Consider the following 13,338-nt stretch of genomic DNA (forward strand, 5'->3'; position numbering starts at 1 on the left):
AAAATTCAGCCCACACTGGATAAAGAGCAGAGAGCAAACATGTACTAACAAGCATATCAGTGATTCTCCACACCAAATTAACTGTGACAACACTGACAGGGCTGGAAACGCTGCATGTGGCCTTTCAGGGCAGAACACCAGCCGGGTGGTGTAAAGCTTTCAGACAAAGTGTAAATCTTGCAGGATGTTGACAGTTCGCACATGACACAGTAGAAGAAAACGCATCAACAGTGGATCCCAGCACCTCCAAGGACACAAAATAATTCATTTAATTTGGCATCAAGGTTTAACATTTAAAAAAAAGGGAAAGCCACGAAATGTTCACGCCAACATTAATATACATTTTAAATATTTATTGCCCCCATTCTGATGCTATAATGTAGCATGACGGGGGAATAAAAGGCGCTCGATGCTCTTTTAGATCTCTCGTTAAATAAACATTTTTTCCAGTGGAGTCTGGTGGCTTTGACGAGGGCATAGATGGATATATCGGCCTCAGTTCCCTGTAGCAAAGGAATGTTTCATGGCAAAGTCAATTTGAAAACAATAATCTAAATTTAGCGTCCACTTAATCCAATATTGCCGTTTGTTTTGCTTACAAACCGGTCAACAGCATACAGTAACTCGTCTGTTTCTCCAAGTGTTTCATCATCTTTAGGTACACTAACTGTGGAGGAGCACCTCATACATCCCCACTTCAAAAGACCCAAACTATCAACTAAGGATACAAATTATGTAAAGTATCAGATCAAGGAATGCTGCAAAAAATGTTAATTAAGTTACTGCAATAAAGCTTTGTTCTTTCATGTTAAATGTTCTATATTAAGCTGTCGAATAACTGCATTGTGTTCAATTATTCAAAATCGAAAAAGTTGGCAACTGTATTTTAAGTTTCAGCAACTACAAGCTGTTGTTGCGGGCCTATAGCAACCACCTTTAAAACTTGGTGTTGAGCCCTGAACATAATTTCCACATCCACTCGTCCACTCCAGTGATCCAAAAGGCAGACAGCAGCTGTGAAGATGGTTCTTACGGCTGAGAGAGGCCGCCTCACACCACAGAGTGGGGTGATATCCCAGCGTGATCGGTTTTAAGAGAGTTAACGCCCCTCTCCTCAGACTGGCTGAGGGGGACGAGCCCTTTGGAGCTCCTGACAATAACAAAGATGGCAGCTGGGCTGGATAATACGCGTCAGCCAGATTAACCGGGGCTTTTGTTCGACTCCTACGACCAGTTCGGCCACACGCACAGCCATGAGCATTAGGGCCCAACAAATAACAACACAAACAAATAAACCATAAGAGATTCTAATGCATTTTACTGCTGCATTCATAAGAGCCTCCTTTAATGTCACTGTTCTTCTAACCGTCCAATCGGAGCCGAGAGTTGAAGCAATGGCCGCGTTCCCAGAGCGTACTGGAGCTACAAGTCATCGCTCTGCAGACCACCCAATATGTTATGCGCCGTTTACATGCAGCAACAATGGCCGACCGCAGACACGGCCCTCCGGAGCATCAGGGCCCCCCCAGGGGTCCGCAGAGCTTTTCCCCTCGGTGGAGCTGCTTCCTTAATGTAAGGAGCCCTGAGCTCGTTAATTACTTAGAGACCGTCCAGGAAGTAGGCTAATGCAGTTAGAGAAGAGGGCCTGTCTATCGGCTAAACTTTGACCTATTGGTGGTGAAATACGTTATCAATAATTTACTCTGACAGGACGAGGAGCCGGAGAACGATTCTTTATTGAATGGGAGAGCGATTCATAACTTTTTACTGAAAGCTCAAAAAATATGGTAAATAAATGGAAAGTGGGCTTCATTTTTTATTTCTTTAGGGCATCAAAAGCCTTTACATAAACACAATATATGAACCAAACAACCACACACACACAAATAGAAATATGAAATGCGTTTGCTAAACCCGCCCCGGTCTCACCGGCGCTGTATCCTGTCCGTCTCACCCCAAACTGCCATCTCGAAATAAGCTGCTGCCTTAAACAAACACTGCTCTGCCTCCATTTCATACATTTTTTAAACTCCGGGGTTTCTCTCAATTATTCATGCTCCAAGAGCATCCGACGGCCGCAATGCAGCATTCTCCATGAAAGATCACCGCCTAAAATAACAATGTCTTCACTCTGCATAGCCGAGACGGCCGTACACGTGCAACTCTCTCTTCTCCATGCTACCGCGTCCGGTTTTTAATGGACGCCATGCAGAGCGCCATCTCCTCATCCTGGAATATGTGATGCTGCACACACACACACACACACATGCACAGACATGGGTCTCGATGAAATATTGAGGGCCCTTCTCGCGGATGAAATCATCTCCATAAGGCGGTGGCTGGTTGCTCTTTCTGTTGCCGTGGTGGTCGCCACATCTCTGGTTTGATGAGATGAGCCGTGAGATGTGGGGGAAACGCATCCAGCGCAAATACGGAGCGAGCAGCTCGGCTGTTGTGACATTCTCATAATGGTCGGAGGGACCAAAACACTAACTGTGGGCATTTACGAGCAGCAGCTTCATTCAAAACATACAACTCTGCCAGAGATGCTAAAGAGCTGCTGGGATTTATAGCATCAATGTTGCTTAAAAAGAGCAGTTGTTTGGGGGGAGATCTTCAGTACAAAGTTCAGTTTGGAGATTGGTTCGGGTTTGGGCTGTTTTGAAGGCAAAGAAAAGGGGAAACTGTCTTATTTGCACATTGTTTTATCCACCAATCCATCCAAGAGTCAGCTGGTGTTTAATTCAGGGTTAAAACAGTATTTGACTCAATGCATTCTCTCATTAAAAGGTTCTTTCACTTGTCTTTCTGAAAAAGCAAAAGGTGTTCCAGGTGTATTGCAGCTCTTGCTATTGGCATTGTTAGTCTTTGTGTGTCCAGCCCTTCCTGTTACATCACCATTGGTTTGTGGACTACGGTATTGAAGCCATCTTGTTTTTTTGCAACCAGAAATGACACAGAGGGTGGAGCTATGTACGACACTGACTATACTTAAATGATGTGAAAACACATTGTGAAAGGGTTAAAGTTGTAAGTCAAAAACACGGACAACTCCCAGACTGGACAACAACCTGTCAATCAGTGTGTAGCCCCGCCCTAAAGCATCCCCTGCTTTATGGTCTGTTTGACTCTAAATGGAGCATCATTTACTAAATGAACATCATGCTGTATTGAAGAAGACTTGAAACTAGAGATTGAGACCATAAACTCATGTTTACAATGTTTACTGAGGGAATAAATCAAGAGAGAAGTAGAGTCATTTTCTCATAGACTTCTATACAACCAGAGGAGTCGCCCCCTGATGGACAGAGGAGAGAATGCAAGTTGAAGGCACTTCAGCATTGTCTTTACTTTTCAGAACCAAATGCTACTGCCTGTATTTAACCCTCAATAATTAATCTTGGGCTTGTGCAAAATGTTGATTACAGTCTGACTGTTATAGGCTAAATGTCCATGCATTGCTTTATTTGAGATGTTTTTTTACTTCTGGAACAAAACCCATAACCTCTGGCTAAACTGACTTTCTCCATCGGGACTGGACTTCAAATCTGTCCTATGTTCTAGAAAGAGCTCCCACTGCTGTTAACCATAAACTGTGACAACGTTCATTAAGATGAAATAAGACAACTGTGGGATCACCAGAAAATGCGGCTAGCAGTTTCCCCCTGCTCTCAGTCTTTGTGCTAAGCTAGGCTAAACACATTGCAGACCTCTCTCTGTGTGCTGGACACATACAGTAGCTCATTAATTTGATATTGATCTTCTCAGAGTTTCATGGCGATTTCCCAAAACTGTCCCACTAATTGGAAACAGGTTTATGAGGCAGACTCGATCAATGCATCCATGTGACTGCTCTTATGTAAAAGGACTCAACTGCATGATGTTAGATGTGATGGAAGAGCAGCACTCCAGGTCCGTCACCACACAGAACAACACCTCCTGTTATACGCAGAGCAATAAAGACTTAGTATGTTTACCAGAGAAGAAGTTCTTGGCCCGCAGGTAGCTGACACTCAGGCGGAGGATGGAGAGTTTGTCCAGACTGGCGGTGACCTCCTCGGGGAACGGCAGCAGGCTGGCCAAACGCTCCAGCTCCCCGTTCAACCGGTCTCGATGCCGTTTGGACGGGTTGGACTTGGCCCCTTCAGTCGGTGCCTGCTTCACCCTGACAGACATTTTTTAAAAAAAATGGAGAAGGAGGTCACAATAAACTCGCCCAGAGAACCCCAAACCAACTGTTGTTTCTCTTTGGGTTCCTTGCTTTCATTTTAGGAAGATTTTGGTTTCAAAACAACAAATTTTGCAACAATTTCTCCCGCAAAAGTCATTTCTTTGAAAATTCTTATTTCATCCATTCAAAATTCAGAAAAATCAAACCTTCAACGTCAATTTGTTTTCATAGTATGAAGATCTCAAAAGTTGAGATGACGAATTTTCACTATAGTCTATTAATAAGGGATCATTGTTATTTTCATGTTTTATGGAACAATAACATAAACCCTGATGTAAAGCATAATAAGTGCAGAAAAGCAATAATTCTTTGTTGGTTCCCACACAGCTAAATGCATTCTCAGATACGTTTAGAGGCAAAAATATTGTCTCTATGGTTACGGTTTTAGTTTTAAACACATGGTCAACGTTGTTAACCAAAACAAAACAAAACACATTTTTGGTTAAGGCTATAAAACTATTTGGTTAAGTTTAAACATCATGGTTTGGCTTTAAGTAACTATATGTGTGTTATGATATTTAAGTGACGTACTGTTTTGCAGAGGACATGAACAGCGGCCTCCTGAGTGAAAGTCCTGTGACAACCCATTACTCCAACCCTGATATCTCCCTATGTGAACGTCTGCAGACTATGATTAGAACAACCATGCAGTGGTTTGAATGATATCTAATGAAAAGTTACACTTCATTTTTTTGTGTGTTTTGCTACAAACGTGTCAATTTCTTGCTCGTGCATAGGGTATTTTCAAAATAAACTCCCATCTTCACAAAAAACTCAGTTCACTACTCCGACTAGAAAGCTATTTGTGATAGGCCTGCGTCATAAGCAAAAAGGTTGCTTGAGAAAATACATTTCCCTTGAAACGTTATTGACCGTACAGTTTTGTTGTATATGGGAACGTCATTTTAAGTAGACTATACTGAATTTTTGGGGGTGCAGTTACAAATATAATATATTTTTTTTAATGGGGAGGAACAGGCACCGCAGAAGAAGAATCTTAATTCATATAGAGTTCTACAAGGATGTTGTATTTTTGTAGGCCAAACAGAAAGTAAGCATCACTGTTTTTGGTGAGAAAACTTGAATTAATACAGTTGTTTGAAGAAAACAAATGGTTTTCAAACCATTATTAAATAAATATTATAGAAGGGATTCTGACCTGTTTAACTTCTTAACGCTATCCATATTCAACTTATATTATATTATTAAAACTACTAATGCCACATTTTTTCAATCAATAGAAAAACAGTCTTTTATTTATTTCGTTTGAATTGTGTATTTTTATGTAGAAACTACGATATGACAATAACAAAGTAAAAGGAAAAATGTATTTCCTACATTTTACACTGACTCCATGATGGTTTAAATTATTTTTTGGACGATGTTAAAAAAGTGAGACTGGAGCCATAAGTGCTAACAGGGATTTCAATTGACAAGATTAAAAATAATAAGAAAAAACACATTTCTGCTGCACAAATTTAGATTTACCGTTTTCTGTCTGTCTTTAATAGTAAACAGCTTTCCCTCCTCGGGCCTGTACGAAGTGTTTCAACACGTTCCTCAGTGGAACAGCTCATACATAATGTTCACATACTGTATAAACAGAGGGGAGCTTGTAATCATGGATGGTTTTAATGGGTCACAAGCCAAAGAGGTTGGCCTCCACTGGTTCACACAGTCAACACACTCTTTTTTTACTCATCGTCATGGGAACACGCAGATGCTTCCCAGTCAATTTGTGTTAAAAGATAAGATAAGTCGTTATTTAAAAATCAGGTTTTGCAGCAACACAAAGACTATTATAAAAAAGTAATAAATGACAAGTTGCAACGTAAAAGTGTAAAAGGCGTTAATAACAGCAGCCTAAATATTAACAATGCACCAGAATAAATAAAATGTTATTAAAGGATGATACTTAATGTGTTGATAGCTTCATTTAATAAAGACAATAAGGGCCAAATCACAATTTTGGCCATATTAAAAACAAATACATTCACACATAATTTAAGCATGTTCTGTTTCTCTATTGAATAAAATGCATTTTATTTTGTTTGCTGTTCACAAACATTACTAATGTAAGAAAGCATTTAACAGAATCGGAAAATATTAACAAGTTATATGTAGTTGCTGTCTTTTGTTCGCAAACATCAGCAATATGGCAGCAATGTGAGTTGACAGTAGTGTGCAGGTCATGTGTTCCTTTAACTCATGCACACTGACACATGGACATCTGTTTATACTGTACGTCAGGGATGATGTCAGTGTTTGACCTGCATGTTTGTGCATGTATACTGTTATTTATCATAATCAATCCACTGATTTTATACATTTTCATTGCATCCAGTCTATAAGATGTCATGAAATCATACCAATTATATCATAATAAGCCAGGGTACAAAGTTATTCTTATTTCATCCATTCAAAATTCAGAAAAGTCAAACCTTGGTCAATTTGTTTTCATAGTATGAAGATCTCAAAAGTTGAGATGACGAATTTTCACTATAGTCTATTAATAAGGGATCATTGTTATTTTAATGTGTTATGGAACAATAACATAAACCCTGATGTAAAACATAATAAGTGCAGAAAAGCAATAATTCTTCAGATTTGGGAAAACATCAACCAGTGTGTGTGTGTGTGTGTGTGTGTGTGTGTGTGTGTGTGTGTGTGTGTGTGTGTGTGTGTGTGTAAGGCCTTGTCATGAGTTTCTGACATCAAATTTCTCCCAGATTAAAGCATATTAAATGTAAACAGTCTCACTGCCTGTTACATGTTTCACTGGCAGGATATGATTTATTTATGGTAAAAAAAAAAAAAAAAAGACTTCATCAGAAGATCAAAACCAGAATGGAGTTTATTGGATTCATTTTAAACAGCAGGTCAATCTTGTCCTCCAGTTTGAAGCTTTTCCAGCAGCTGCTCAGACTTTATAATAAAGTCAAGTTGTTTATTATTAATGTGGATGATCTCATCATCCCTGCTGAGGATTTAATCAAATGTTTATGTCAATGTTTACGAAGACGTTTGGGATTTACAGTCAAAGCCTTAGAAAATGTCAAAATAAATACTGTTTTTTTCCATATTATGATTTCTAACATATTAGGCTTAACAAATAAATGTTTTTATTAAGAAACGACCAATCATTACACATCCTAAACCGATGAAAACAACCTGAAGGGCGTTTTGACAGCAAAATGGCCCAGTGACTAAAACATAATAATGCAATAGAACAAAAAATATGTTCTTTAAGTTATTTGCAGGAGTATATTTGCAATAACTCTATAAATAAAATAAAACCTCAGAGAGAAGTGTTGAAGGTTAAAAGCAGGCCGCAGTCAGTCTCAGGCCTGTAATAATAATCCGCATTAAAGAAAAGAAAGAAAACCTCCAGCTTATTATTTACACTCTTAATAGAAGACAAACACATATAATCACCTAGCAGATGCATTCAACATGTATTTGTGTTCAGGAGAAAACGAAATCTTGAATATGTTGAATTAAAGATGAAGTTTTCTTTAAATGTTCTGTAAATGCATTTAGAACAGCAGAACCCATCCAGGTTCTCTGGGGTCGGGTTCATATACTTTTACATCCAATATTTTGCAGTGAATTTAATTTAAATATAATAAAACAATAAGATGAATAAGGGAACTCACGCTCTCTGGACTGGTTTTCTCCTCTTGCGTCCTGCATACATGACTCTTCTCCTCTTCTTATATAAATAAGCCTCCGATGGATCCTTCACAAAACCCTGCTGTAATCCTCCAGATCAAGACCCCCAACACATGCTTTAAAAACAATAAAAATGCATATATATATATATATATATATCAGATAAAACAATTAAAAAAGAAAGCCAAACGAAATAAGTTGGATAGAATAGGACCTCGTCTTATTTAAGGGTATTATTTATGCATTATTTATGCAGAAATAAAAGAAAAAACAGAGAAGAATAGAATCAAAAATAAGGAAAGAGTTGCTCTCCCGTCGGCTCTGAGATGATGAAGTTGTTGAGTTTTCCTCCTCATGAAGAAATGAAAGAAAAGGATGAAATCATGTGAGAGTCCTCCTCATCCTCATCCTCATCATATTCATATAAACACAGATATCTTCAAAGAAACGCGCAGAAACCTTCAAGTATTTCCATTTTTGTGATAATCTATCAGTGCTGCACTCCAATTAGTGCATGAGCTGCAAAGGATGAGGGGGGGGCAGCAAGTACGCGCATTCCACTGGCGGGCACGCCCGATTTCTGAGGCGGGGACGAGCTTTGAAGCTTTTCTGTGAGAGTGTACAGGAGGCGAGGCGCGGGCACGAGGGAGAGTCTCCTGGAAACACGGCCTAAGCGCGTCCACGAAGGCGCGTTCACGAAAGGGTCCCAGCGTCCAATCAGAGCTCAGATTGAGGAGATGGAGGTTTATGCTGAATGTGGGTCAGGGGTTAGACTTTAAATAATGGAGCTGATTCACTTCTTCTGGTGTTTACCTGCAGGAAGAAGAAACCCCCCCAACACAGGAGCATTGATCTGCAATAGAAGATGTCATAACAAGGGACTGGGATTGATATTTATTTTATAATAATAATGCAAACATTCTGCAGCAGTGTGGCCTGAATCAGCAGCTCTTCCTAGCTTTGTGTCACATGACTTTACTGTTTTGGTTCTCTATCATCGCTCTTCAGCCGTCAGCAGTTTTCAGATTAAAAAAACAAAACTCCAAATCATCACTTTACACCAACTGCTCAACACTAAATACATTACATTACATTACATTACAGGCATTTAGCAGACGCTTTTATCCAAAGCGACTTACAGGAAGTGTATTCAACATAGGTATTCAAGAGAACTACTAGTCACCAGAAGTCATAAGTGCATCTCCTTTCTTAAACAAGCATCTTAAAGCATAAACCAGAGCAAAAGTATAGTGCAGAGGCAAATTACTACGAAAACAATAATTGCAACAGACTAATACGAATACAATAAGTGCTACAAACTACTACGAATAGGATAAGTGCAGTAAACAAATACAAATACAATAAGTGCAACAACTGATACGAATACAGTAAGTGCAACAACTAATACGAATGCAATAAGTGCTACGAGGAAGGCTCAGAGACACTGTAAGCAGCTAGCTGGTGGACATGGTGAAGCATCTAGCAGCTGAAGAGACAGATGTTTCCCCTCATGGAGGTGGTGGAGACCAAAAACAGAGCTAAAAGAGAGAGAATATCAGACTTGCATGCTCCAGGTGGCCACCACGTCTTCAGGAAATACTTCATTTCTTCTTGACAAGATCCCGTTAATCATGTAAATTAAAAAAGGATACCATTGATTTGATGTCAAAGTCATTTTAACATCACAGGAAAACGTTAAAGACGTTTTATTGGTCTCATTGTGCTCGCTGCCGTGGCTATCACATGATGGAACAGAGTCATCGTCAGTGTTAATGAGCTGCTCAGCTGCAGCTCATTAACCAGCATGTTAGCGTAGCTGCTCGTGTCCTTCTGCTCTGTTTAGATGTTGGGCCTGACTCAACAGTTTGCCATTTTCCAAGCAGCTATTTGGACATCAACTGCAGGGTAAACACAAGTGTAATTAATAACACAATTCAATTATGGCACCATTCCATTTAGGTGAGTCAGTATTGTGTTTGTTTTTCTAACAACACACTGCCTTTCTCATTTCTTGATTGCGTGCCTCTTTGTCACCTCGTTCCTCGATCCTCCTCCGGTTTGTGACCCGGAAAACTGATCTCAGCGCTCCATCATGAACGACGTCCAAATCCCTAAAACGCATCTCAAGGAGTGAGGAGGTGCGAGAGGAGCTGTAAGCGAGGAACCACAGGTGCTACCTTTGTAGAAGCCTTTTTCAGCACCTGTGACGTACGGAAGAGGCGTGACCATAGACTGGATGGAGAAGTGGATGTAGTCTTTGTGGCGTCACCCGTTGGTTTATGGACTGATGTTTTGAAGCAGTGATTTAGCCGTCGCCATCTTGGAATACAGTCATCGCCATGTGTTTTCTTTTGCCAGACAACAGAAGTTTATTGGCAGCCAATAAACAGAAGTTACCATATTTGGAATGTGGAGGAGTGACGTAGAGACGCTGCGTATATTAATTTAATGAGTTATTATGAAAACCCTCATGGTCGTCCAACAGTGATCACAAACGAAGCAATGGACAGCTGATGGAACTGTTCCAAAGGTCATATTTAATTTAAGTCGCTTTAAAGTGACGGCTCTGAGGACGTCTCATTGGTGAATGCTCGTTGCCTCGACTCCTCTCTCCTGAGGGCGGGACAAAGACACGAGGAGAGGAGGCGAGGAAAGGAATCGAGGATGTACAAAACTGGGAATATGTTTTTGAGGTTTGTAAATTGCAGCAATCGTTTGTTTCCTTTTTCGTTGGCTCAGCCTGCTGTCAATCAAACACAAACACCAAATCATGCTTGAGATAAAAAAGGATAATTTCTTATATCAAATACTCTTTTTTTCTTCCTTTAAAAACAATAATTTTTGACTGCAAAACGAGGATTTCTGTTTGATATAAAAGTAGAATGTTGTCTAAAGTTAAAATGTTTAATGATTTAAACCAGGACATATTAAATATATCATTTATTTGATAAGAAACGAATAAAGAATGTGATTAATACCAACGTTTGATACAAACATACTCATGTTACAGACATATTTCAGTCAGTATAGATTGTATTGTGATTTAATATGGCCAACCATATCAATCAAAGAAATCTCTAGCATTGAGGAGAAGGCACTGAAAACAGCATTCAAACCTGATCCATTGGAGATAATTTTACAGGATATATAATTGAACACTTTACAGAATAAATGAAATATGAATAATTGAGATAATTTGCCTCGGGGAGACTTGGACTCCAGTCTTATCTTGTCAGATTGTGTGAAAACAGCTGCGGAGGTTGAACACAATTGTGTTTTGACAGCAGACAAAAACATATATGTCGAGTTGTTCATTCTATGGAAATACATGTAGGCCCATACATTTAGTCACATGACCACATCAGACCCCCTCAGGGCGCTCGAAACCCCCACAGATCATGGAGAAAGAAAACTAGGCCAGCATGCTGACGGGTTGCATTACAGCAGACTCTTTTATATTTCATTTGTAAAGCAGCAGACGTATCCTCCTCTTCAGGATGATTTGTACTTTTCTATTTTGTAGATAAAGGACAATGACTTCTGGTCCAGTGATTGTCATGTTGGTCCGGTATTTAGTCCCTCAAAGACCTTTGTCCAGAGCAAGATATATTGATTCTATGTCTTAAATGAAATTTGGTTTAAGATATTCAAGGTTCCCAGAGGATTAACTCTTTCATTTAAGACACTAAATGCCTTTTGTTCTGTTGCATCCTTTAAATAAAATGTCAACTTTAGATTAGAGGTAAATTTGATACCTATAATTTAAATTGTAAAATGTTCTCAGCACGTTCATGTTCCCCAGAGGATAAGCCCTTATCTGTAAAACCAGTGAGCCCTGGTGAACAAAAGCATCTGTATTTGTTATGTTTCTCCACCCTTTTTATTCACATTTTCCTTTAATTTCTCCCGTGCCTGTAGTTTGTTTGTGTTTTATTATCATAAAGCAACACAGGGATGCACAACGAAATGCAGTTGTAGCCCACCTCTAACATAACACATGACCAAAACAGAAACAGTAGTGCATTCCTAATCTATAAGGAACGTAAACAGCAGCAACAAAAACTATTTTCTTGGCAGATAACATGGCCGACATCATAACATTAAAAATTCAACATGAGGAAAAACATTGTCAAACAACTCTGACTGTGTTTGAGCACTAAGCATCATGATGTAAACACAGAGTCCACCTCCCATCAACGTGAATGACACCACTATGAAAACACTATGACTATGCAGATGACTTACACGTTTAAGTAGCAAAATTATAAACGCATAACACATATTATGCTCATTCAAATGAAATACTGTTTGGGATTTCTTTGCACAAGAAGCATCACAAACATCTCTACAGCTCTCCAGAAAAAAAGGGGCAAAATATGGTTTCCTTTTTTCAGCAAATCCAAACGATTATTTGCGACAATGACATCACTGCATGTAAGTTACTGATGTGAGGCTCCAACCCTACTGCACACAAAGACATTCAGTAAAGCACTTATTTATGGTAAGCTGTCATACATACGTTTCCTTTGACTTTGAATTGACTGTGTGTATATCTTAGGTTTATGCGTATGTGCACACCACTGCAGAAATCTGTAGGCACTTGCCCTTCAGGCCTCCAGGAGCTGAAGTGTGTGTGTGTGTGTGGGGGGGGGTTGTGTGTTTGTTTAGACACTTGTGTGTCCCAAGGGACCGACGCCACCACAGCTGTAAATGTGTTTTTCATGCTCCGAGCCCAAGAGAGCGAGGAAGAAAGAGAGCTGTGGTTCTTTTTCAGTCCGTCTGCCAGTCAAGGTCGTGCTGTCGGCCTGCAGGGGAGCCGTCCAGTCCATTCAGACTGCAGGGAGCTCGTCCAGCTTGTGGGGATGGAGAGGTTAGACAGTATTTCTTCCATGTTGTACCCATTCCACTTGGGAACATATTTAGCCAACAACACAGCTGTCTTTTCCAGGCATTATTCAATGTAACGCTCCAAGATGGCTCTTAGAACACAGAAATAGAATAGGAATAGAACAGACATTGACTTGTTTTCATTTGACTATTAATAAAGATTGTTGTTAGTTGCCATGGGGACAACAAACATCAATGGGGCGGTGGCTATTTTTTTATTTTTTTAAGGGATTGAAGGATCATTTATTGTCATTATGCAACACTAGGATGCACAACGCAATTTAGTTTTAGCCCATTTGTAACACGGAAAACAAACAAAACAAAACTACTATTCCTGTTGTCCATTTTTGAATTTGCATCATAAGATGTGTAAACAGCAGCAACAAAATCAATCATCTTGGAAGATAACATGGCCGGCATGTTTGCATAAAAGATTCAACATGAGGAAAAACATTGTCCATCGACTTTGACTGTGTTTGAACACCAAGCATCATGATGTAAACACAGAGTCCATCTCCTCTCTCCCCACTGGAGTCCTGCTCTCAGGA

At 39.6% G+C, this 13,338-nt stretch overlaps 1 protein-coding gene across 1 annotated transcript in view; it reads right to left on the bottom strand.

The window, feature by feature from the left end:
• The window catches only part of LOC129104247 (aryl hydrocarbon receptor-like), a 35,399-nt gene extending 27,471 nt beyond the window's left edge, over positions 1–7,928 (bottom strand). The window contains exons 1-2 of the mRNA XM_054614824.1: positions 7,888–7,928; positions 3,978–4,165 (exon numbers count right to left, since the gene is read on the bottom strand). Of these exons, the coding sequence (XP_054470799.1) occupies positions 3,978–4,165; positions 7,888–7,928 (229 nt within the window). The remainder of the gene's footprint in view (positions 1–3,977; positions 4,166–7,887) is intronic.
• Between the last annotated feature and the right edge of the window lie 5,410 nt (positions 7,929–13,338).

Source organism: Anoplopoma fimbria, chromosome 16, assembly GCF_027596085.1.
Source record: "Anoplopoma fimbria isolate UVic2021 breed Golden Eagle Sablefish chromosome 16, Afim_UVic_2022, whole genome shotgun sequence".
Classification (NCBI taxonomy): domain Eukaryota; kingdom Metazoa; phylum Chordata; class Actinopteri; order Perciformes; family Anoplopomatidae; genus Anoplopoma; species Anoplopoma fimbria.